Consider the following 25,739-nt stretch of genomic DNA (forward strand, 5'->3'; position numbering starts at 1 on the left):
CAAGAGCCATTAATATTTCAAGATTCTATGTAGATTATTTAAGATAATTCAAACTAGAATGTCAAAGTGAATTAAAACATACACTAGGTTTCTATATAGGTCTCCAGACATCACTTACCTATATAGATGGAGGGTTCTTTTTTGCAGGGTCTGCTCTCTCGCAATACCTTGCATATCTCCAAGTTGGCAAACAGCATTTACAAAACCACTAACATATGGACTCTTGTGTTGTTATATATATTTAAGTGATGTGTATCGGTTAACTGCTGATGGAGGTGACTTCAGTGCCATTGCACTCATTGTGCCAGGTGTAGAGTTCTAGCAAAACTCTTGTGGAAATGAGCTCAAATGCATGGTGGTCAGGAAGCTGCAGTGCTGCAGGTTGGTGACTGAGGCTCATGTGAAGAAGGGGGTTTATTAATGGCAGCCAGGTTTCAGGTAGTGTAATGACATGCTGATGTAATAAGAAATACTGGAAACTAGACTTATCAAATTGCCAGATGATGAAAATACAGATCTAATGCATGCTGCAGATAGTACTTAATATACATGTATCTACTTATCTTGAATCCTAACAAAGTAAATGCTCTCTGTTAGTCTAAAATAGAAATTTTCTGTTCCCTTCTTCAGTCATGAATTCCATAAACGTTTTATACAAAATGACATTGTGCTTTTTCAAAGCTGTAAAATATGTAGTGGCGTGATTAAAACCAAAAAACCACTCTTGTTTGATGGTTAGACCTTAAAATAAATATCCAAAGTGCACAATTTATGTTGTAGCACATCTTTTCTTTACTGTTTTGTCATTTAGCTGCAAAGCATTTTTATTCAGTGTTCTGGCTTAAAGCTGAGCAGCTTGAGTGGCTTCTATCTTTTTGTTTTCTCCCTTGGCAGCACCTTGCAATACTGCTTAACACAATTAAAAGAAATACAACCTTTCCTTTAGGGAAATTGCTCTGAGTTTGAATCAAGTGTTTTGCTCTAAGCTGCTTAATGCATGGGATAAGTAACATAAATACCCATTTTCTACCTGTATGAACAGCAGCAGCTCAGTCTTTACCTACTGTCAAAATGTGTTACCTGACAATCTGAGATTTATGAAACTTCATTATGTAAATCTTTAGGAACAATACACAGTCAAGTGGATCATTTAAGTGACTCCTGGGCTCGACTAAAACACAGCAGAGATTGGTTATACACGTCCTCCTACTCATTCGTCGAGTCTGATTTTGATCTCTCAAGATCCCTTGGAGTTCACACTTTGATAGAAAATGTTGTCAGCTTTGTAAGTGGAGATGTGGGGAACTCGCCGGGATTTAAGGAACCAGAGGAGAGTATGTCCACCAGTCCCCAGGCATCAGTCATCGCAATGGAGCAGCAGCAGTTGAGGGCTGAGGTAAGTTTCAGTTGAACGCCTTTTCTTATTCTTCATACATTCTGCTCATTCAAGAAAGCAGCTACCTCATTTGTCCCGCTTGTGGCTGAATATGATCTAATTCTAATTTCTGAGGATACTTGCTGCTTGCTTAACACTGTCTTTCACCTGCCTTCATTTTTAGCTCCGTCTGGAAGCACTTCATCAGATCTTAGTGCTTCTGTCGGGGATGGAGGAGAAAAGCAGTGTGCCGTTAATGGGGAGCCGTCAGGTACCAGGATTTCAGTCGTCTTCATTGCTTACTTCCGTCAGACTGCAGTTCCTTGCTGGCTGCTTTGGTCTGGGCACGGTAGGACACGCAGGTGCCAAAGGGGAGAGTGTCAGATTGCATCACTACCAGGTACGTACTTTAATAATCACTGCTGTTTCAATAAGTGGGTGATAAAAATGTATCAGTCCTTATAACATTTATTTGTTTGGCCAGGATGGTATCAGAGCAGCTAAGAGAAGTATTCAAATCGAAATCCAAGTGGCTGTGCACAAAATTTACCAGCAATTATCCGCTACGTTAGAAAGGGCTCTGCAAGCTAATAAGCATCACATTGGTAAGTGAAGACCACATTTGCAAACTACATCCCCTGCTTATGTGTTTAACAAAGCAGACTTGGATATTAGTGACCAGGATTCACTGAACTATGTCTGACATCTTTTCCTAAGGGAGAGTAGCTTGTTAGCCTTTTTCTACCTTTATTTTCCTCAAGTGTTAGCCCTTCTTATTTTGACACTTGTAAGTATTGTCAGCCTTTCTGTTTTGCCTCCCACGGTCTTCCATGGTCACCCATGTCTTTGGCGCTTCAAAATGATTTTTAGTTTTTTCAGGGTTAAGTCGTTTTCTTAAGCAATGAAAAGTCTCCGATCTTATTTCTTTAATTCAAGTGAACTTTCTTTAAACCCAGACGCAAAGCACAGACTCTCTTGCCTGTTTCGGAAGCCCTTTCTCCCTGGCCTCCTGCACCCAGACGTTGCTGTGGGCCTCTCTCCGTGCGGGACAGCAGGAGCTCTGCAGCTCTCTGTGCCGTCGTACACTCACAGGCTGGGAGCTTCAGCACAGCAGAGAGTGCTGGAGTTCCGTTTGTTGGGAGAGCCCAATGGACAAACTCTCACACGTGAATTGTTTTGTTGTTTCATGTAAAATGGAATTGAAACAAATGTATTGACAGTCAACTTGGAGCACAAGTAGAAAATGAAGTGTTTCACCCAGTTACCCTTACCCTAGAGAGAAGACTCTGGTTTAGATTTCACCTCAGAACAGCCACATCACAAGCTAGATCTACGTTATTTTCTTCCATGAAAAACCTTGACATAGAGGCTGCAGTGAGTTAAGGGGACCTGTGATGGTACATCAGAAAGACTAACTCAAAGTGTCTGACAGAGAAGGCAAACTCTTTACTTGAGAATTTAATTCATTACGTTATTTTAAACCTAATCTGCTGTTCTTCAGTCTTACTATTCTTACTCTGAACAGCTTATTAATGAAAACCAACTTCATTTTCCTCTTAGAAGCACAGCAGCGCCTTCTGTTGGTCACAGTCTTTGCTCTGAGCGTGCACTACCAGCCCGTTGACGTCTCTTTGGCCATTTCCACGGGGCTGCTGAACGTGCTGTCCCAGCTGTGTGGCACAGACACCCTGTTGGGGCAACCGCTGCAGCTGCTGCCCAAAACGGGCATTTCTCAGCTCAGCACAGCTTTGAAAGTCGCCAGCACGAGGCTCCTTCAGATCCTCGCCATCACCACGGGGTGAGTGTGGATTGCACCCTTGCTTTCAGAAAACTTCATTATCGAGCTTTTCAGCACCTTTAAAAATAGCTTTTCTTTTGTGGGAGCTTTCCTTAGGCCAATAAGTGTTGTTCAGAAGCATGTGAAGAGGAGGAGGCAAGTAGGCACATTATTCATAAGAAAGATGCACATAAGACTGATAAATGTTTTTAAGTTGCAAGTGAGGAGTTTGGACCAGAATAGCTAGAACTTTATGCTCTGTAAACTGTGTTCAAGCATTCCCCATTTTTCTAGTTGGGCTTTGTGTCCAGATCTGTTGGGTTGGAATGTTGCTGAGTAAAAGTCGTTTGTGTAAAAGTCACACCAATAACACGGCAGGAGTTCTTCAGAGCAGGATGTTGTGCTTCTTTTCAGAATATAAAGTAATTTTCTGAGGAATACTGGCCTCTGCTAGACCAGGGATCTGCATCCAAAATCCTGCCAACATGTAAATATTTAGTTTAGCTCTGTAAAGAAAAAAGCAGTAGAGAAAGTGTCTTCTGTTTAGAGCAAGAGTATTATTTCATATTCAGTACATGGATCTTCATTTCAGTGTTCATACCACACATTGCATTTACTTGCCATATCCATTATGTACCAGAAAACCAAAACCAAACCACAAACCCAACACGCTACCTTTGGAATTGCAGTGGGATTGTGCTTAGTTGACTAAGTTGTTCTTTTTCCCCAAGGATGTTCTGGAAATGTATCATTTGATTCCAAAGATTGAGCAGTTTTAAAGTGTCTTAAAAATAGGGTTCAAATAAGAATAATCTGCAAGAATGAGGAAAAAGGGACCTGCTGCAAGAGGATGTGTGAGAATTAGTGCTGTGTTAGGCTCAGTTGTCATTTGCACTGAGTTTGTGGTTGTTTCTTTATGTGATTGTTCCTTGAATCAGCTCTCAAGTATTTGTACTTTATCGTGTGTGTGTGCATAGAACCTACGCTGACAAGCTGAGCCCCAAGGTGGTCCAGTCGCTGCTGGATTTATTGTGCAGTCAGCTGAAGAACTTGTTATCACAAGCTGGCGTGATGCTTATGGCTTCCTTTGGAGAAGGGGAGGGTGAGGAAGATGACGCAGAATCAAAAAAGGCAGATTCAGCTGGGGAAAATGAGAAGAGAGACTTCAGAGGTAATTGTCTGGCATCATTTCTCTTACAGGTTTGGAATAGCAGAAAGCATAACAACTCACTGAATGCTGAGGCCCTCGCCCACTCTACTGTATTTTGATTGTTGTTGGGTCATTCTTAACTCTGTAGATCAGATTAAATAAAGTCATCACGTCATTTTCTGCTCAGTTCGGATTTATATATACTTGATACATAAATCAATTTAAGGGCAGGAGCAGGCTGAGAATAAGAATTACTCCAGCTGGTTTGGATTTAGGAGGACAATACTGTTTTTATCAAAAAATGAGTTATTGGTAGTAGTGTTTTTTATAAATGTAGTCATAGGAATTTAATTACCTAAATTTCAAACTGCAGGTAAATATAACTTAATTCAGGAAGTTGTGTTTGCTTTGTATGATGCAGTTTTGTAGTCTGAGTGGGTGGGAAGAGGTTGACCCTACTTGTCATATTAAAAAATCTGCAACAAAAGATTTTCTGAAATATTTATGTTTTTACATAATTTGCAGTCCATTAATTAACATTTTGAATTTCTTTGGAAGTTGTTGCCAGTAACAAGGACTGCTAATAACATTGTAATAATAAGGTCGTAAATCAAAACCTTTAATTTAACTTCGTAGCCGCCCTCCGAAAGCAACACGCAGCGGAATTGCACTTGGGAGACTTTCTCGTGTTCCTGCGTAGAGTTGTGTCTTCTAAAGCGATTCAGTCCAAAATGGCATCTCCCAAGTGGACAGAAGTACTTCTGAACATCGCTTCTCAGAAGTGTTGCTCAGGTAGGACCTTTTCACAATGTACTCGTGGTCACTTGCAGTTCCTGTGGGTGCAGTTCCTGAAAACTGGCCCTGTTGGAACGTGTGGTACATCATGAGCAGCTAAATCTCAGTTCAGTAGCTGTGCGCAAGCTCCACTTTGGGAAATTGTGCGCTGGGGGTGTGCAGCTGGCATTGGGGGTGCATTCCTGGTGCGGAAGTCACTTCGGGATTACTAACACACTGTTCCATCTTTAGGAGTTCCCTTGGTTGGCAATTTGAGGACGAGACTTCTTGCACTTCATGTACTAGAAGCTGTATTGCCTGCTTGTGAATCTGGCGTTGAAGATGATCAAATGGCTCAGGTCTTTATATTTTGTTATACGCTTTTGCATCTGTTTCTTCAAAAAGTCCTGTTAAACTTTTAAATGTTTCATGGTTTTGTTCAGAATTCAAATCAGGTGAGGCTCAGTGTAGATGTTTGCTTATCTAAGAGCACTAAATATGTTGACGCTTATACCTACAAACCAGTGTAAAACAATATAATTATTTGTTGTCCTCATTCTGGATGTAAAATGATCCGAATTGTTTTCTAACACGTCAGGTGGTTGAACGATTGTTCTCCCTTCTGTCTGACTGCATGTGGGAGACTCCAATAGCTCAGGCTAAACACGCAATTCAGATAAAGGAGAAGGAACAAGAAATGAAGCTACAGGTAATGATGCTTTTACTTTCTCTCTTGGCTGCACGCAGCTGAGTTACATTTACCACAAATGCGTTCTCCTTTTTCTGCCAGAAGCAGGGGGAGTCTGAAGATGAAGATGAGAATCTTCCCATCCAGGAGGTGTCCTTTGACCCTGAGAAAGCTCAGTGCTGCATCGTGGAGAACGGGCAGATCCTGACTCATGGCAGCGGAGGGAAAGGATATGGGTTAGCGTCCACTGGAGTTACTTCTGGATGTTACCAGTGGAAGGTACGTTGTGTAAAAGTTTATTTCTTAACTTCTGCTACTTGTTTTGGAAACATACTATGATCCGTAAACAACAGCTACCTGTGATTTTTCCCTTATGGTGACTTTCTTGTGTAAATGACATTTTAGGAGTGTTAGGTTTACGGTTGGACTCTATGATCTTAAGGCTCTTTTTGAACCTAAATGATTCTCTGAATCCAACGTGAAGAGTTTGTGGCTGCTTTTGAGCATTGCCATTTGGGTATTTCAGTACCCAGGCTGGAGGCTGCAAATAGTCATTGCGTATTTGGAGCAGTGATGGTATAATACTTGTCCCTGAGATCCATACTCAGCACAAATGCACATTGTCTTGCAAAAGTTACCTACTGAAATATGTAGATTTTGAATTTTTTCTTTAGAAAAACACTTCACAAAACATTTTGTTTTCTTGCAAAAAGAGACATCAGCCTGTCTGAGTGACAAGACCACCTTTTAATACCTCATCTGGAATGACTGTTTTAGGAAGACAGATACATACAGAGTTGTAGGCTTTGTTAGTACCGTCTTTGAGTATAACACTATTACTCCTTTTTTTTACTTGAATCTGTGTAAATCACTCACTGTGAACATGAGGAGCAAAACTTACTTGTTTCTGTAATATTATTTTTAGCACTTGTGTTCTAACTTCAGTGTGTGTATGTTTTGAGTCTGGAAAAAAGCCAACAACTTCTTCATATATTTCCATACAGTTTTCTTAACTATTAATGGTTTAAATGACTTGTTAATAGCTATCCTTACACACCAAGATGTCATTTTAGAAGTAGAGCATGATTTTAGCTTATTAGCTTATTTATTTTTTATTTATTAAAACTTTGGAGTAAAACAGTTTAAACTATACATAAATATGCATAAGGTAAATCTTCATTGCTTTATTGTGTCAAAATGTATATTCTAGACTTCTTTCCCCATTTGTTTGTTTCGTTTTGCCTCCTAGTTCTACATTGTGAAGGAGAATCGGGGCAATGAAGGCACATGTGTAGGAGTTTCTCGCTGGCCAGTACATGATTTTAACCATCGCACCACCTCAGATATGTGGCTATATAGAGCCTATAGTGGAAACCTCTATCACAATGGAGAACAGACTTTGACGTTGTCCAGCTTTACACAAGGCGATTTCATCACATGCGTATTAGATATGGAAGCAAGAACTATTTCCTTTGGTAAAAATGGAGAGGTATTTAACATTAATTGGTTCTTTTGGTGTTTTTTGCAACAGTAGTTTAGCATGGATGTTTTATATAAAGCTAAGACATAATAGTTAAGACATGTGACAGTTTCAGTACATACAAGGCTTATATTACACATATAATTTTGTCACATTTCATATTTTTGCTTGTTAAGGTGTTCTATGTTTGGTTTTGTTTTAACTAGGAGCCAAAACTAGCTTTTGAAGATGTGGATGCAGCAGAATTATATCCTTGCGTTATGTTCTATAGCAGTAATCCAGGAGAAAAGGTAACTTGAATGTTTATTTGTGTAGGCATACTGGTTTTGGCTGATGTAAAGTCAGTGTTCTTCGTAACAATCTGTATGGTGCTCTGGTTTGGATTGATGACCAAAGCAGTGTTGATGACGCCCAGTGTTTTAGCTACTGCTGAACAGTGTTTACACGGCATCAAGGCCGTGTCCCTCCAGCCGCACGCTGGGGTCGCAGGAGGCTGAGGAGGGGCGGCAGCCGTTCAGCTGACTTACAGTGACCAAGGGGGTTTTCCATCTGGTGCAGCATCATGTACAGAATAAAACTGCAGGGAAGTTCGCCCGGGGTTTCTGTTGCTTGGGGTCTGTCTGGGCATCAGTCAGCTGGTGGTGAGCGATTGCATTTTGCATCACTTGTTTTCCTTTGTTTTGTTTTATTTTGTCTTTCCCCCCCCCCCTTTTTTTTTCTTTTTCTCTCTTTTGTTTACAAAACTTTCTTTATCCCAACCCATGAGTTTTCTCACTTTTGCCCTTCTGATGCTTTTCCTCATCCTGCTGGGGAGGGTGATCGAGTGGCTGTGTGGGGCTTTGCTGCCTCACCAGGGTTAACCCTCAGCAACAGGTCTAAGTTTCTCCTTTCCCTTCTGTTCTCCATGTCAATGTTATGGATGTTGGGTTTTTGGGGCCAGAGGGGTGGTAGCTAACAAGTGCTGAGAATGTCACTGATTATTCATTTTGGTTCATGATGTACATCGCACTGCATTACTTGCGGACTAGTCAGACTTTTCATATATTCCTATATTGTGCAATCTATTGTAATTTAAAATGTATTTTAATGTTTAGAATTGATTTATAGACTTAATGTTTTACATACAAAATTGCATTCCCAAGAAACGAGGGAGAGTGTAGGATTAGGAATTCCAGATGGTCGTATGTGAGAAACCATGAGTAGTTGTGATTTCAGCATCCTTGAGTTTGAAGGGATGCAGCTTTTGATCAGTGTTAAGGTGGATTTCCTGGGGAGCAAAAAAAAGAAAGTGCTAGTGATTTTTACCATAAAATGAGTGTCTTCAGGTACATAGGGAAGATAACTTCTAAACTGTTCTCTTTAAACACTTAGGTGAAAATCTGCGACATGCAGATGCGTGGTACACCAAGAGATTTGCTGCCTGGTGACCCCATCTGCAGTCCCGTTGCCGCAGTGCTGGCAGAAGCCACTATCCAGCTCATTCGTATCCTTCATCGCACAGACCGCTGGACACACTGCATCAATAAAAAAATGATGGAAAGACTGAACAAAATCAAAACATGCCTTAAAGAAGCAGGCCAAAAGCTGAAGAAAAGTCGCTCAGTTCAAAGCCGAGAAGAGAATGAGGTGAGAGAGGAGAAAGAAAATAAAGAGGAAGAGAAAAACAAACACAGTCGGCACGGCCTGGCTGACCTTTCGGAGCTGCAGCTGAAGATGCTCTGTGTGGAAGTGTGGCCTGTTCTAGCGGTAATTGGTGGAGTCGATGCCGGTCTTAGAGTTGGAGGACGATGTGTTCACAAGCAAACGGGCCGTCATGCCACCTTGCTTGGAGTAGTGAAGGAGGGCAGCACATCTGCCAAGGTCCAGTGGGATGAAGCAGAGATTACTATCAGGTATGCTCCGATCCTACACCTTTCACAATCTAGCAGTGGTTTGTGCTCGGAAATAAATCTTCAGAAGTAACATACATTTTACACTAGAGTCATGCTGATCAATTATTTTAAACTTAGACGTCAACATTTGTTTTTTTAAAACAAATAGTATGAGTAAATTTTTTATGCCCTCTAGTAATAAAATGCCTTGTATATCAAAAATATATTGGATAGTTTACAATTGATGAGCATCATTAGACTTAGATTTGGCCTCTAGTTGGGATGTGACCAGCTTGCCAGTTTTCCTACATTGAAATGAGGATTGTGTGGTTTAGAATTGGTATGTGTGGGCTAACTAGAACATTATTACTGTCTTAAGTTGCTACAGCTCCTTGGTTATGTCTGTAAAGAACACAGATTTTCACTGGGGCTCAGTGATGCTTTGGTAAATGGTGAAGCAGGTTCTGAAGAGAGACCTGATTGGGTTTATCAGAGTTGAGGTGTCTTTGCTGCAGTGTCATTCCCTTCTTAGTGGACTGGGAATTGCTCCGTGGGGCTCGAGGAGAGTGGTTCAGGTCAGGAGATGGGAGGATTCTCTCTTCTTAATGGTAGGTTGATGGTGGTGATCAAATTACTGCTGCCTCCAAGAGTCTTTGTTCGTTCTGACCTGCCCTAGGGAGCTAAAGGAATGCCCCTGTCTGAGATACTAACACTCCAGAGCTCTTCTGCAGATGATGGTGAGAACTGGGGAGGAGCTGGAAGGAGCTGCTCCTGTTTCCACGCATCTTGCAGACGTGCCTTCAATGGGAAGGCACCTGGAAGGAAGCTCTGAACTGAAGCTCGGGGCTCCTCTGGGCTCGCTGGTGCTCTTGTCTGGAAAAGATTTGATTCACTAAATATCTTAAACTCCTCCTGGTTGTAGTTGAACCGTCATCTTCTGGAGGAACAGAAAATTACAGAAAATGATCACTGACTATAGATGGACAGATAGACTGACATATCTTATGTGTGTCTGTTGTGTTATCTGACCTGTCTGACTTTTTTAAGTCTCTGTCCTCTAAGGAAACCTGTCCTGACATAACCAGAGTTATAATAAGCCACGAGCAGTGTGCTGCTCGTGATGAACAGTTGAACAGGAATGTGAGGTCTATCAAAGCTTTTCCTTCATGTGCTAAAAGTTCAGGAGAGTTTTCTTTGTAAGCTTTTATACCTGTTCACAAATTCAGCTCAGGTATGATTGTAAAATCTGGCTTAAGGTGGTTTTTCCTTAGTAGAAGTCTGTTACGTTTTTCTAAATAATATAGCAGAAACTTCAGTCAGCACAGAATCCATAGCTATGATGATGCTTCTGGGTTTTAATGCTTGTTGTTGAAAACCTGTACATGCTTTGTTGCCTTTTGCCTTTGCTCTGATACCATGTCTCCCCATTTTCTGTTCATAACCTCATTTTCCCATATACATTTAATTTTTACAATTGGTTTGCTTATTTTATTAAATATATTTTACATCTTACTTTGCCTACATTATTTCCTGTACTTTCCTCCTGTCTCTCCCTCACTTGCTTTTTCCTGTGTCATTCTGATCTTTATTAAAGCTTCCCAACTTTTTGGTCGCCTAGTGATACTCCATTGTATAATCTGGAGCCCTGTGAACCGCTGCCTTTTGATGTGGCAAGATTTCGTGGACTGACAGCTACTGTGCTGCTGGACCTTACCTATCTGACTGGTATTCATGAAGATATGGGAAGGCAAAGCACCAAGAGGCATGAGAAGAAACACAGACACGAATCTGAAGAGAAAGGGGAAATGGACCAGAAAACGGAGGGTGATGCTGGATCAGATACACGAATAGGACAAAGTGCTGATGATAACAAAGGACATGGCGCTACAAGCTCTAAGTCAGAAAATGAAATTGCTTCCTTTTCTTTAGAAGCATCAACACTAGGTATGGAATCCCAACACCAACCTGCTGAGGGAAGAAAGAAGAATCATGAACATTCTCCAAGAAATCATGATATAGTGCAGTCAGAAATCAGAGCAGTACAGCTGTCTTACCTTTATCTCGGTGCTATGAAGTCACTCAGTGTTCTCCTCAGTTGTAGTAAATATGCTGAACTATTGTTGATACCAAAAGTCCTGGCAGAAAACGGTCACAACTCGGATTGTGCGAGTTCTCCGGTAGTTCACGAAGACGTGGAGATGCGCGCTGCCCTGCAGTTCCTGATGCGGCACATGGTGAAACGGGCGGTCATGCGCTCACCCATCAAAAGAGCTCTGGGACTGGCAGATCTGGAACGAGCACAAGCCATGATCTACAAATTAGTGGTTCATGGGCTGCTGGAGGATCAGTTTGGTGCCAGACTTAAGCAAGGTACGTGTTCAAAATTATGGAGGTATCGTGCTTGGTTATTTTTTTATTTCTCTTAATAGTAACGATAATACAAGTAGCATAGTCTTCTAGTTTTATAGTGGTTATACTTTGAAGGAATCTTAATTGGACAAAGAAGTTTTACAAAGGTGTTTTGCTGGTTTTAGATATAATACTGACTTTTTTGCCTTTTCCCCAATTTCCTATTTTAATAAAAAGCAAACGCATATCAGTCAATCAGAAACATAAGTTTCTCATTTGTCTTTAGTACTTTTTAAAATAAAATGAGTAGCTCTGTGTGTACATGTCAGAAGGATTTGGATGTGACATAAATATCATCAAGTTCACTGCTGTTAGATGAGATTGTGTGCAGTCACGTTAACAGATGATGCTGAGCGTGTGTGTGTGTGTGTGTGTGTGTGTGTGAAAATCTCTAGATCAGCTGCAGAGCTTTGGTTTTGAAATATTGTTTTCTGAGGGTTTTTTTTCAGAGTTATTTGGCATTGCACTAACAGAAGCTGAAAAGAAAATGCTTTTTCCTTCTTAAAAATACATTTATTACAGTTTTCATCTTCAGGGAAACCATTTAAATAAATTTAAACAAAAAGAATCTAAAATATTAAAGCTAATTACTGCACTATCTGGTTCTTTACTGTCTTGAGGACGACTTCTAAACCAACCAAAAAAACCCTTCAAAAATCGGTTACACAGCTGAGTTCAAAATAGCTTTATAGTTAATCAGTTCTTTTTCCATATCTGACACCTCTTTCCCTTTTGCCTAAGAGAATAATCCTAGCTGTCAGAATTATAAATCTAAACCTCTAAATCTAAATATCATGACATCTAAACAAGTAAATGGCTTCTATTTTCATCTGGAAAGACTTGTTTAGTATTTACCTCGTATCGATATGACAACAGTAAGAGCCAGTAGACTGATTTCTTCAGTTAAGCGGTTGGCAGAAGTATTTGTATGATGTGCATTTCTGCACACTCATAACTAATTATAGTTAGTTTTGAAAGCTTAGCCACAGCTCCTCTTTTTCTCTACACAATGATACTGATGTTCCTATAATGTCCTTTTTCTGTTGCAGACGTAGATCAACAAGCAGAAGAAGGTGACCAGGCTCAGCAAGCCCAGACCCCAGTTACAACCAGCCCTTCTGCCTCCAGCACGACGTCTTTCATGAGCAGCTCTCTGGAGGACACGACCACTGCTACCACCCCGGTCACGGACACCGAAACGGTCCCAGCTTCGGAATCGCCTGGTGTGATGCCTCTCAGTCTGCTCAGGTAAAATAGCTTTATTGTCAGCATGTGTGACTTTGTGGGTGTAGGGAACCAGTTGTGTAGTTTATATGTCTAAGCCCTTGAAAATGCTGGTATTTATGTTTCCCAGCAGGCACCGCCTCTGCAGAACACAGGATTTAATTCGTTACCTTGCCTTACAGAACAAGTGTTACTAGAAATAAAAAGCCCTTAAGCTTTTCATGTAACTGTGTATATATATAGATGTAACATCTGAATTCTTCAAGACAGGAGACCTTCCTTATGTTGTCCTTGAGTTCTCATGTTTAAATTAAAAATGTCTGAAATTCTGTAGTTTTAACAAATAGTTGCTGATTCTCAGACTAGAGTAGATCTTAGTTTGTAGGTGACATCCTGCAAGGTAAAACCTCGGTTCATCCTACCCTCACATACTGAAATGGAAGATACAGCTAGTTAAACTGCAGAGGCTATTTCTGACATAGAAGAAAATCTGTTTTACATTCAATAGAGTCCTGTTCTAAGTTTATTAATTCTGTTGACGTATCTGACCTCCATTCTTAGAGCTTTTGCAGATATAATTTGACAAAAGCCAGAACGATGTCCTGCTACCAGGACAGTGAAAGTCAAATACTCCCCTGATGTATTAGTCGGGCTGAGTTCTGAACAAAGCAGGGAAATGGATAGTGTTTCCTTCTCTTTCATCTCCTAGGACAGCTCTTGGTCTAGGAGGGTTTTTTAGGTGCATACTTAGAACTGAAGTTCCCAAGCAGAGGTGGTAGGAATGAGCTGTTCCAGCAGGGTTTTCCTGCCCACCCCAGTGTCTGTGTTGCGTTGTACCCTTACAGAACTCAGTGTGTGCGCTCTAATTAGGTGTTTTCCTTGTGTCAGGCCGTTTTCAGCGTAGCTCTTTTTAATATAAATGTATTTTGTTCTTTTTTAAAGGCAAATGTTCTCCAGCTATCCAACTACAACTGTACTTCCAGCACGACGTGCTCAGACTCCTCCCATATCTTCGTTACCAACATCTCCTTCAGATGAGGTTGGAAGGAGACAAAGTTTGACTTCTCCTGATTCCCAGTCGGCTCGGCCGGCCAATCGTACAGGTAAACGCGTAGGCCATGTAAATAGCAACGTGGACAAGTTAGGAAATCCGCAGAAGTTTAGTGTAGTGTTTTTAAGACGTTGAAAACCAACAGAATTTCTTTTTAATGCAACCTGACATGCAAAGCGTTGTTGGAAACCTTTTAATGGCTGTCCTAAGAAAAAACACTGTAGATTGTCTGGCTATAGACTTCCTCAAGCAAATGAAATTAGCTTTTAAAAGCTGTGGAATGGATTGCAAACTACATGTACATAACGAGAATGCAGTGTAATTGGTAATTACTTTAAAATGTTAATCCGATTTGGGTTTGTTTCCTTAGGTGTGTGTCACTATTTAGTGCACTGAGTTTCTGGCTTTTGTTAGACCATATACTGTGCAGAAAACAAGAATTGGTGTATTTTATGATACATACAGCAGTGTAGCTCGTTCCAGCTAATCTTGTTTAATGAGATAGAAAGGGCTGCCCAGCCTTCCTGGGCTCCTCATGTGGAGGTAATGGGAGGCTTCTGTTCGTGGAAGTTTTATTCCTGCCTGCACCATACCGCTCAAAACAGACACTTGCTCCATTCCAGCATACGCAGCTAGGAGCCGAGCAAACTGTTGCGTGACAGTCTTGAGCTTCTAACGAGCACAAGTTAGTGTTGTGATGCAAAGGAGATAATGCTAAAAAGAAAAATAGAAGTCTGTATGTTTTGTATGAAACGAGTAGAAGAGACTGGGTTAGAGTGTATTCTCCAGATTTCATTCTCAGTGCTGAGAAACAAAGTCCATGCTTTAAAATTCCTGACTGATACAACTTCTTATTCTTGCCTTATGTCCACGCTATTAGTTGGGTCTTTTAGCTGTTTCATTTGTTGCATAGCAACATGTCTGCCTAGTTTAATCCTTTTTTTTTTCTAAGATGACTTGATGCTGGTCGTGATACTGTCTTTACAACAGGGTTTGTTAGAACATTGTCGATGCCTTCATTGATCAGACCTCACTTTTATGGCATGATAAGGAAACTGTGTTGTTTTGGTCAGTGACCGACCTTTTCAGAGTCCCTTGAAAGACTCTTTGCACAGAAATACAGCTGTCATCTGCAAACAGACGTTCCAGATCTGGCACCAGCTTAGTTGAGGCCTCTTTCTGTACCTTAAGAGGAATGTGCATTGGTGGGATCTGAAAACATTTGGGAATTTTGATGACTTGGACAAGGATAACTTTATCGAGTCTACCTAAATATAAATCAAATAGCTAAATCGATGCAGTTTTAAATGGAAATCAACTTCTTAGAAATACTTTAAAAGAAATAGTTCATTGAATATCATCACTACTTGATTAAACAGCAGCTTACATTGTTTGTATCTTATCAATAAAAATGAACACTGTCTGGTTTAATTCAGAAAGCGTCTCGCTTTGTGGAAAGTACTGGAAAATTGTTAAGGGCAATTATTTCCTCATTTGAATCTAAAATATCGAAGTAAGGTCTAGTAAAGTAACACGAAAGAAGGATTTCTGCACTTTACATAGAACGTTTTCTGTCTTTCAAGCTTTGTCCGATCCAAGCAGCCGGCTTTCAACATCCCCCCCTCCTCCTGCCATTGCTGTTCCCTTGTTAGAAATGGGGTTCTCCCTCAGACAAATTGCAAAGGCCATGGAAGCTACAGGTAAGCAATAGTATCAGTCTAAACTGAAAAATCAGATAAATATGAAACACTTCTTTTCCACTGGAATACTTAATCTTTACGTTCTATAACCGTTAATGGGAAAAAATACTTTTTTCCCCTCATCAGTGATGTAATACAGTTTTGAAGGGTGATTTTCTGCTTTCAGGTGCCAGAGGAGAAGCAGATGCGCAGAACATCACAGTGCTGGCCATGTGGATGATCGAGCACCCTGGAAACGAGGACGATGAAGAGCCCCAGTCAGAAGGGACAGCAGAGTCACGGCATGGGACAATAGTCTCTGGAAGCGGTGGAAAGTCCAGTGATTATTGTTATTTGCAGTCACCGGGTGACATCCCTTCTGCCGATGCCACTGAAATGGAGGAAGGCTTTAGCGAAAGGTAACATGTAATTTTCTTCTAGTTGCTTGTAATCTGCTACTGAAACTGGAAATCTCTCCAGTTCTTTGTTGCTGACAGAACATTACTTTGTAATGACAGTTTTTAATTTGGTTACAGCATTTTTCTGCATTTTTCTTTATAAATGAATTCTTGGTTTGAACTGAAGTTTCCTTTCTCAGTCACCTTCACAACTTTAGATCTAAACTATCAATTAAGCGAGGAGGAGAGGGGCTGGTTTTCTTTTGGTTTGTTTTTAATCCTGAAAGTAGTGGTTGAGTAATTCGAATTCCTGTTTTGCGAAAGAGGGAATGACTGAGGTAGCAACAACAGAAAGGTTCATTTGAAAAAGGAGAAGAAACCTAGTTCAAGCTGTAGTTAACATGGGCAGCATAAAATGAGTGCTCTCCCAACATTTCTGCAGTGCTTAGGCACTATGGAAGCATTGAATAGGTGTTGACATTGCTGCATCTCATTTGTTTGAGGTTAATCTCGCAGGCAAAAAGACAGTAAATATGTGCTGCAGTGGAATTACAAATTATTTTTTTTTCTTACTTACTGTATGTGGCTTTCACAACTTGGTTTGATTTACCTGTAAATTACCAATTCTTGTAGCCCTGATAACATGGATCACGTGGATAATGCGGCTTCTGCAAGTGGACCTCCTTGTAGAAGTCGATCAGCTGTCACCAGAAGGCACAAATTTGATTTAGCTGCCCGAACATTGCTGGCACGTGCTGGTAAGTACATGGAGAGACTTTCCGGGAAGAGGATGGGGATTGGTACTTAGAATGAGAGTCACAAAACTCTTCCTCAAATGTGTATCCGTGTGTATTTAACTGAAGTGTTCTCTGTGGTAATAAGTAGCTTCTGTTTAGCAGAAGAGTTAAAAACAAAGCAAAAGGGAGCTGAAAGTGCAGTCATCTTTATTACAAGCAAAATAAAAGTACTACTTTCCTTTTTTTTTTCTCACTTGAGCGGGATTATACCGCTCCGTGCAGGCCCACAGGAATCAGAGCCGACGGGAAGGGATATCCGCACAGCAGGACCCGGGGGCGCTTTATGACTTCAACTTGGATGAGGAGCTGGAGATCGACCTGGATGACGAAGCCATGGAAGCGATGTTCGGGCAAGACCTGGCCAGTGATAATGATATTCTGGGAATGTGGATCCCGGAGGTACTGGATTGGCCTACCTGGGTGTGTGTGACTGCAGCGGGGGCTGCTTCAACTTACTGCTTTTTGCATGGTGATGTTTTTACATTTAAAGTAACACGCGTATGCTTATAGCCTGTTTGAAAATATCTTACTAAATGCCAGCAATGCTTAAAATTTTCTTATATCCTGTAGCTTCACTTCTAGATTAAGAATGGTGCCTTCTTGTGTTTCTTGCTCTGTACTTCTACACGTACACGGTTTTCCTTCTCCCTTTGCTGAAGGATGAGAACAAAACCAGTGTAGTTGTTTTGGTGATATCACTTAGAAATTAAGTAGATGTTCCAGATTGCTTAGCTGTGTGGGATAATGAACACTTTACTATAATGATAATGATAATGATGATAATAATAATAATAATAATAATAATAATAATAATAATAATAATAATAATAATAATAATAATAATAATAATAATATCATCTGATCTATAGCAAAGTAATTTGAATTTGAATCAGTTTTAATTTAATCATGTAATGTACTTCATTCTCTGGGAAAACTATGGTGACAGCCCTCACTCAGCTGTTGTACAGCCCACTAAACTAGTTTTGAGGTGGAAAGGAAACATAGTAAAAGCAGCTTATTAGTCTTTGGATTATCCATGTCAAATTAGACAAGCAACCCACAAGACTGAGCTTTCAGCTCCTAATTACAGTGTCCCCTGACTCATAGAGAAGCAAGTTTCAGGATGTGTATTGAATTTTTCAGAGAGCTTGTTTCACTGGAACATCACAATGGAATTACTGACTTAGGACAGAGATGTTGTTCTGGACGAATGAACTTTAGATTCAGACTAAGCCTTGAAATTAATTGACACAAATGATAATTGTTGCTGCTCAGTAAATGTAAAGTCTGATTGTCTGGAAAAAAAAAAGGATTCTTTGTTGGATCCAGTCAAGTTCTGAGGAGATTCAGAGAACTTACAGCATTGAATGCGAACTAGTGGAGTTATATGTGACAAGTTAGACTGTCTAGAATTTTCATCAAATCTGAAATGAAATAAGAGAATCTCATCCTCTGAAGCTTTACCTGGGAATGTTTTCCCTGTTCTGAGGTGGTCTGTTCTTCATTATGTCATAAATTGTCTATTTCTGCTTTGCTTTTGTGCAAGTTACCCATTTAAATATCCTTGCGTGCGTGTAACAGACGCAGGGAGGAACATCCACCTAAGAATATTGGCGTCTTTTATAACTAAGATGAAGATACTTATCGTGCACAAATAACATGTGCAAATCTGGCCGTGCAGCACGTGTGCGACTCTGAAGAGCGGGAGGAGGTGGTGGTTTGTGAGCTGTGCGAGTCCAGCGTCGTCAGCTTCAACCAGCACATGAAGAGGAACCACCCGGGCTGCGGGCGCAGCGCCAACCGGCAGGGCTATCGCAGCAACGGCTCCTACGTCGACGGCTGGTTCGGCGGGGAATGCGGCAGCGGAAATCCCTACTATTTACTGTGTGGCGTCTGCAGGGAGAAGTACTTAGCCCTGAAGAGCAAATCGAAAACGTCAACTTCTGAAAGGTACAGAAGTACACGAGGGTGGGATGCCCTGTGTGAAGAAAGGAAACTACTTTAAAATGTTTACTGGCATTAGCATTTTAAGAATTTGAGTGAAGAAGTGGAAACTCCTAGCAGAGTTCGTCTTTACTTATTTTAATTGAGACTTAAAATCATTCTCTATATTCAACAAATGTGTATTTAGAAAAAAAAAGTTGTCTCGATATTTCTATTTTTAAGTGAAAAACAAGGAATTCTTTCTTGGGACGTTGCCTGCTTTTGTTGACTTTCAGAAACTTCCTTTTCAGTTTCGTCTGACAATTGCAGTATTTTTATGGGCCTTTCTCACATTAGTACTGCAAGACGCTTTCTCTCTCTGAAGACACTTGTAGACGCTCTTTTATTTCTTTCTCTGTTACTCGCCATTTCCAGAAATCATATCTACACCGATCTAACAGTAAAGTAACTTAACAGTAGACCAAGTTTAACATTCTTATGCATATATGTAGATAATTAGATATTTTCTTTGTTATTTTTTCATACAGGTACAAAGGCCAGGCTCCTGATTTAATAGGTAAACAAGACAGTGTCTATGAAGGTACGTTTTTAAGTTGCTGAAGATCTTTAATACTTTGCACTTGCACAGTGTTTTATTTTTACATGAAGGTGCTTCATGCAAATGAACCTTTTGCGAGACTGAATGGGAAGGTGTATTTAAAAGCTTCTTCACCCTAGCTGGAGTTTGGTTGGGTTTTTTTTCCTTTTTTAGTTCAAATGGGAAAAAAATCAGTGACTTTTTTTCTTGCATCTTTCATCTAAGTAGCTGAAATGGCAAATACTTAACTTTGGATGATAAGGTCTTGTGGGTGTGTGTTATATCCAGAACTGCACATACAAAGCCTTATGTTGGAATACATTTCTTCAGCTAACTTTGTAGGGATTAAGTAGCAGAAGTTAGAGTCTCAGAACTCTGCCATTAGGCTTGGTCTTACTTTTTCCACCTTAGTACGAGCAGAGCGTGTCCTGAGGGCGGCTTTCTCTTCAAACGCATTGTTTCTGGTGACTGCAGGAAACCTTTCCCAGATGATTGTTTGATTCTGGGCCTTTCTGTAGCTTGCATGATCCCAGCTGTATGATCTAGCACATTTGTCTGTGTAAGAGTAAATGGGTGCTCCACAACTTAACAGCAAGTCCAAATCCCAATAGAGGAAAAAATAGAAGTTGGGAAGTGAATGAAATGCAGAACTCAGTTGCAATTATAGTGCTTTTTTTTAATTTCCTGGGAATGAGAAGCAAAATCCTGTCTGTACAGTTGCGACCTAAGAACTACATACATACTTTCTGGATAAGTACGAAGACCAGAAATTTCTGGTGTCTGTCTTCACTGTTGACTCCTTTGGAACATGCACCTGTTATCATGATTTAAAGCACAACTGCATGTCTACACTTTACACTATATTCCAGGTTTTGAGATGTCACAACCTCTCATTTCTGTGTTTTGGAAAAAAAAAACTGGTTTGATGCTTCAGAGAATCTTCTGTGAAACTTCTCTGCAGTAGAAATAAGGACCAAATTAAATGGAGGGGGGCAAGAGCAGGTTTTTGATTTTCTGATTCACAATGTGGTGTCTGTGCCAACATCAGAAGATGAGTTATTAAGACTACTACGTTACAGATTGCAATCCACATTTTTTACCCTGTATTGTTTTCTGTTCTAATTAATTGAAATGATTTAATATTTTAGCTTTTGTAACCAAGTCTGATTACGTTTCTCCAATTCTAGAAGACTGGGATATGTTAGATGTAGACGAAGACGAAAAGCTGACAGGAGAAGAGGAATTTGAATTACTGGCTGGACCTCTTGGGTTGAACGATCGCCGTATTGTACCTGAGCCTGTCCAGTTCCCTGACAGCGACCCTCTGGGTGCTTCGGTTGCTATGGTGACAGCCACCAACAGTATGGAGGAGACACTGATGCAAATAGGTACATTTGAAATGAGTTTTATCCAAAGCAGAAACACCCCTCCTTCGGTGTGATTTTATAGGGGCAACGCAGGAATAGTTTGAGTCTTTCCTGCCTCCCGCCATGGGCAGGTGCAGACAAGAGTTCTAAATTGCCCTTTTATTCTGGGGGAGTGAGAGAGAGGAATACGAGGTATTTTTATTGGCAGAAGGTTCAAAGCTTTGATTTACTCATGAAACTGTGACTGTAGTCCTACAGTGAATGCTGGTAGCATGCTTTGCAGAACTCACAGATGGATTCATGGATTTAAGTTGGGCTTACTGAGCAGCCTATTGAAATGCAGGATCAATATGTGTGTTTGTAGCCCCCTCTAAAGGAAAAGAGAGGAATCGACATTAACTTGAGTACTGTCAAGTTGTGCTCATCTGTCTTTGAAAACAAGGAATAACTAAATTATGGAGTGTATTTCAGGAGTGTGTTTCCCTCTCGGTCATTATCACTGTAGTTCTGTATGTCTGAAATTTTGAAAAATTAATGAGTAATTTCCAAACTTGGGCCCGATTTGCTTCTGCACTTTTTTCTGTATGATACTGTTTTGTTTTTCTTTAAAAACTAACACAAATCATCATCATTATTTCCAAGGCTGTCACGGCTCTATAGAAAAAAGCTCTTCCGGCAGGATAACCTTAGGAGAACAAGCAGCTGCCCTGGTGAATCCCCACGACCGCGTTATGGCTCTCAGAAGAGTGACAGCTGCCGCCCAAGTCCTCCTGGCAAGAACCATGGTGATGAGAGCGCTCTCGCTCCTGTCCGTCAGGTTGGTGGCATCCTTGGCAACACTTCCCACCTTTCTGTTTGGGACCAGTTACCAAGCTGTGTTTGATAGAGATGTGGTTTTAAGCTATTTGGGAAAGTGATTTTCATTTTATGTACTTGTGTCATGCTATTAAGAGAAAAAGTTCAGATGATTCTATTATTTTTAACCCTATCTTCAAACTTTATGAAAGAAACTCTACATCTTATGTGGCAAATGAACTCCAGTAGTATCAGCCATTTGGAACACAAAGCTGCTGCCTTTGTCAGTGAGGCTTTGTTCATGGCAAGTGTCAGGACTTAGAGGTAAACGTTAGAGGAACGCAGTTGAAGTGCAGCAGTTGGTGGGGTGTGAGGATTTAAAAACTGGCTCTGTACAAGATAGCTGTGCAGCCATGAAGCCATCGCAGAGATCTGACATGTACCTGTGCATATTGCCATAGCAGAACTCTAAACACCAGTTACCCATAAAATTTGAGTGATTCCAAGGAAACTCATGGATTTTTGCAAGGGCAAGTCTGTGATGTGTTTTTGTCTTCAGCTTTAAAGAAAAGGAGTGGAAGAGCTGCAGCTTCATTTCTCTTTCTCCTTCCCCCTGCATGTAACAATGTCCAGCTGGTCCAGCAGGCCATGTTCACTAATGGCTTGGGAATAGCTTTAACCAAACATAACTTTCTTTTAAAATGTACTAACGAAACCAAGAGCATTTGTATTCACTTTTGACAGCGGTTCGAGCTGCAGCCTGGCGGCTGGCCTTGAATCCTTGGGACTAACGGACATCAGAACGCTGGTGCGTTTGATGTGCCTGGCGGCGGCGGGGAGAGCCGGGCTCTCCACCAGTCCAGCCACGGCCTCGAGTCCCGCAGAGCGCTCCCGAGGAATCCACAGCAAGACCAGCAAACCCATCTCTTGTCTGGCCTACCTGAGTACGGCCGTGGGCTGCTTGGCCTCCAACACTCCTAGTGCTGCCAAACTGCTGGTGCAGTTATGTACACAGGTAGGACTGTTATTTCAATGTACATATTTATATTAAACTACTTATACATGAGATGGAGCAGTCTGTTTAGTACATATCTGTGCTTTTATCTTCTGGACTGTGGTGAGGCCGCCCCCAGTTTGAGGATCTCTTTAGAGTTCTTGTTTATGGGTCTGAACAAGGGCATGTTTTTCCTGAGTGCTCTTTTCAAGTGGAGAAGAATGGATGTGCTTTTTGTATCGACAGGCTTTTTCTGTTGAAGTTTTTGGCTTTTTTAATTGAGTCAACTCTGTGTGGAGCACAGATTGCTTGTATTTAGAAACGTATGATCTGCGGCTGTGAACATGCAGCAGGACTTCACACGCATCACAAAACTTCTAAGCCATCAGAGTAATGGTTTTGTTCTTCCGAGTTTGAAATTGGAAAAAATACAAGTGTTGGATGAGATACTGGATTTTCTTGTGTTACTGCTTCTTATGTTACCAACAGGTGCACAACTTTATAAAAAGTTCTTCTCTAAGCTCCTTTGTTCTTGGCGGTAATTCCTTTTTTGGCTGCATTAAGGCCGGGTACCCCTCAGGGCAGGAGACTTAGATTCCATATTGCACATGATCCTTGCCTGTTAAAATAAAAGCAGTTGGGAGCTGAGAATTTCTGAAAATAAATTGAAGTATTTAAAACTCTGCATGATTTGTTCAACTAAAAATGTTTCCCAAAGTTTGATTTTTCTGTTTGTTCTGGTTATGTATTGTCTTTAATTGTTTATTTTTAGAATTTGATTTCTGCAGCAACTGGTGTAAACTTGACAACAGTTGATGATCCAATTCAGCGGAAATTTTTGCCAAGTTTTTTAAGAGGAATTGCAGAAGAAAACAAACTTGTTACATCTCCGAATTTTGTGGTTACTCAAGCACTTGTAGCGCTTTTGGCAGACAAAGGGGCCAAACTGAGGCCAAATTATGATAAAGCAGAAATTGAAAAGAAAGGTATGATATAGCTTTGTTTTTAAATGTTGATTATTAAATCTTCTATTCCTCATTTATATTTAAGGAGAGACTTCCTAAAATAATATAGAAATAGATATACTTTCAAAAATCACAGAATCATAGAATAGTTGTGGTTGGAAAGACCCATGAGATCGAGTCCAACCATTAATGTAGCTCTGGCACTAAACCAATGTACAAAACTTGTTTTAATCAAAGTAATCTTATTGTTTAGTACAACAGTTTTACTTAGAAAAATTATCTTATTGCATAGATGCCACCACTTCAAAAAAAAACCCTGAACTGTGTGGATTCAAAGCCATATGGCTGAGACATTCAGCCTCGGTTGTGCCACCCGATGCGATGAGGGGAATAACAGTTGGCGGCTGGTCTGTCCCTGAGGGAGAAAGTTGTGCCGCCTCTGCTGGGAGAGGCCGGGGAGCCAAAAAGCAGCTGCAGGGACAGCAGCTTATTTTCCTATTGAAAAAGCACTTGCTCTGTGAACAACCATTTTCCATATGGTGGCAATAGGGCTATTTGTAATTCTATTCTTAAGGGCTTTTGGTGACATTTTAAAGGGGGTTATTTTTCTTGTAGTATCAGGAGTGTTTTTTCTGATAGTTAACATGATCTCTAGTAATCTCTTTCCTTTCTTTCTGGAAATTATGGCTAATGCTGTGTTCATCTGTGTAATTCTGTTTGGCACTCATCTAGGCATCATCTCATTGTTTTGTTTAAGCAGGTTTAATTGCCCATTTGTATGCCCATCCTTCCTATGATCCTTCTGCTGTAGGCCCTCTGGAGCTGGCTAACGCCCTGGCAGCTTGCTGCCTCTCCTCAAGGTTATCTTCCCAGCACAGGCAGTGGGCTGCTCAGCAGCTGGTGCGAACTCTGGCAGCGCACGACCGAGATAATCAAACTGTTCCTCAGACCCTCGCTGATATGGGGGGAGACTTACGAAAATGTTCCTTCATCAAATTGGAGGCTCATCAGAACAAGGTAAGTGTGGTTTCCCCCGCGGTTGCGTGGATTTCAATACTCTCTTTTGTAGAATACAGAAAAATACTAGTATTTTACAAATATACTAACTGAAATGATCTCCCACAAGAAGTAGTTTTGTGGTGATTTATTGCTGAGGGTCCCTCTGATGCAGAAAAACACTCAGCTGCTTGGAAGCTTGAATTAAAGGGGGCAGGAGAGTGTTCTCACAGTCCATGAAGCCAGCGGAATCACACAACATCTTTCCTTAGACTAGATCTTAATTGGCATTGATTTTTCTGTCATAGTCGTTAACATCTTTGTCCAGTATTCTGTGCGATAGCGGCCTGTGGGGCACAGGTCTGAATGAAGTGTAGCGTCCTTATAAAGCGTGATGAATTACAGTGCGTGATACCGTACAAGTACAACAGTATCTTTGGGTTGATTGTAAAGTGTGTTTCAATAATGCAGCTAATGCTTTGTCCCATTGGTTAGTGTTTGTTTAATATTAGAGAACAAATGTACCTAAGCTTTAGCTTTAAATTGCGGGTTTGCCATGATTCCTTTGGTATTTGTAGGTCATGACATGCGTTTGGTGCAATAAAAAGGGACTTTTGGCAACTAGTGGCAATGATGGCACCATCAGAGTGTGGAACGTCACCAAGAAGCAGTATTCACTGCAACAAACGTGTGTGCTCAACAAGCTGTAAGTGGATTCTTTATGGTAGCAGATATTGAATTCGAGCTGTAATTGTGCAAGATCATGAAAAGAACCAACCTTGCAATGTCTCCTGCACAGACATTCTCTCATTTTTCCTCAGCTGTTGCTGTCCTTACGGCATGGGAAGGAAATTAAATAGCTTAAAACTGAAAACCGAACTTAAATATCAAGCTGATACAGTATCACTACCTGTTATGTTAACTTTTAGTGTGAATATTGTTACATGTGTTACATTAATAGTTAAAATATCTTGTTACCTGCTGTATTCACAAATGAAATGTCTCCTGCTTAAGCAAGAGCACACCAAAGGTTTGCCTCCTGCGTCTTCAAAAACAGAGGTGACACCGTATTGGGGCCAAAATATGCATCCTGGCAGTGTCATAGCCCTCATTTTACTATTACTAAAATCAGTAAAAACTGTGCCTGTTGTGTATGACCTTAAGGGCAATGAAACATATCAGTGGTCCCCTTACAGTTACCCAAGGCAAACTTTAAAATAGAATTTTAGAACAGTGCAACAATATTGTACAGGAGAAGGAGTCTAAGCCAGAACTGAGAGCAGGATACATCTTTCATGTCCTTTGTCCAAGCTGTTTCATTTCATGAATCCCCAGAGAGTTTTGCTCTCACCAAAGATGTTACATTTGAGATACAAATAGATAATTAGACTTATTTTTCAAATTGAAGCCTAACTTCAGATTTCTTAC

General features: G+C 40.6%; 1 protein-coding gene across 9 annotated transcripts in view; it reads left to right on the top strand.

Moving 5' to 3' along the window:
* Nucleotides 1-25,739, top strand: part of HERC1 (HECT and RLD domain containing E3 ubiquitin protein ligase family member 1) — a 110,921-nt gene that overhangs the window by 64,207 nt on the left and 20,975 nt on the right. For 4 of the 9 annotated variants that reach the window (XM_082060608.1, XM_082060607.1, XM_082060613.1 and 1 more), the window contains 27 exons: nucleotides 1,125-1,396; nucleotides 1,560-1,775; nucleotides 1,860-1,980; nucleotides 2,936-3,173; nucleotides 4,130-4,323; nucleotides 4,939-5,094; nucleotides 5,329-5,435; nucleotides 5,675-5,785; nucleotides 5,867-6,043; nucleotides 7,014-7,253; nucleotides 7,451-7,534; nucleotides 8,616-9,136; nucleotides 10,710-11,485; nucleotides 12,574-12,772; nucleotides 13,691-13,851; nucleotides 15,383-15,499; nucleotides 15,666-15,897; nucleotides 16,510-16,634; nucleotides 16,873-17,093; nucleotides 18,355-18,623; nucleotides 19,145-19,197; nucleotides 20,382-20,582; nucleotides 21,204-21,378; nucleotides 22,101-22,371; nucleotides 23,123-23,336; nucleotides 24,073-24,332; nucleotides 24,890-25,017. In XM_082060608.1, the coding sequence (XP_081916734.1) occupies nucleotides 1,125-1,396; nucleotides 1,560-1,775; nucleotides 1,860-1,980; nucleotides 2,936-3,173; nucleotides 4,130-4,323; nucleotides 4,939-5,094; nucleotides 5,329-5,435; nucleotides 5,675-5,785; nucleotides 5,867-6,043; nucleotides 7,014-7,253; nucleotides 7,451-7,534; nucleotides 8,616-9,136; nucleotides 10,710-11,485; nucleotides 12,574-12,772; nucleotides 13,691-13,851; nucleotides 15,383-15,499; nucleotides 15,666-15,897; nucleotides 16,510-16,634; nucleotides 16,873-17,093; nucleotides 18,355-18,623; nucleotides 19,145-19,197; nucleotides 20,382-20,582; nucleotides 21,204-21,378; nucleotides 22,101-22,371; nucleotides 23,123-23,336; nucleotides 24,073-24,332; nucleotides 24,890-25,017 (5,839 nt within the window). The remainder of the gene's footprint in view (nucleotides 1-1,124; nucleotides 1,397-1,559; nucleotides 1,776-1,859; nucleotides 1,981-2,935; nucleotides 3,174-4,129; nucleotides 4,324-4,938; nucleotides 5,095-5,328; nucleotides 5,436-5,674; nucleotides 5,786-5,866; nucleotides 6,044-7,013; nucleotides 7,254-7,450; nucleotides 7,535-8,615; nucleotides 9,137-10,709; nucleotides 11,486-12,573; nucleotides 12,773-13,690; nucleotides 13,852-15,382; nucleotides 15,500-15,665; nucleotides 15,898-16,509; nucleotides 16,635-16,872; nucleotides 17,094-18,354; nucleotides 18,624-19,144; nucleotides 19,198-20,381; nucleotides 20,583-21,203; nucleotides 21,379-22,100; nucleotides 22,372-23,122; nucleotides 23,337-24,072; nucleotides 24,333-24,889; nucleotides 25,018-25,739) is intronic. The other 5 variants (XM_082060609.1, XM_082060614.1, XM_082060611.1 and 2 more) reach the window with 5 other exon arrangements.

The sequence above is a fragment of the Streptopelia decaocto genome, assembly GCF_964273445.1.
Source record: "Streptopelia decaocto genome assembly, chromosome: 9".
In the NCBI taxonomy this organism is placed as follows: Eukaryota; Metazoa; Chordata; class Aves; order Columbiformes; family Columbidae; genus Streptopelia; species Streptopelia decaocto.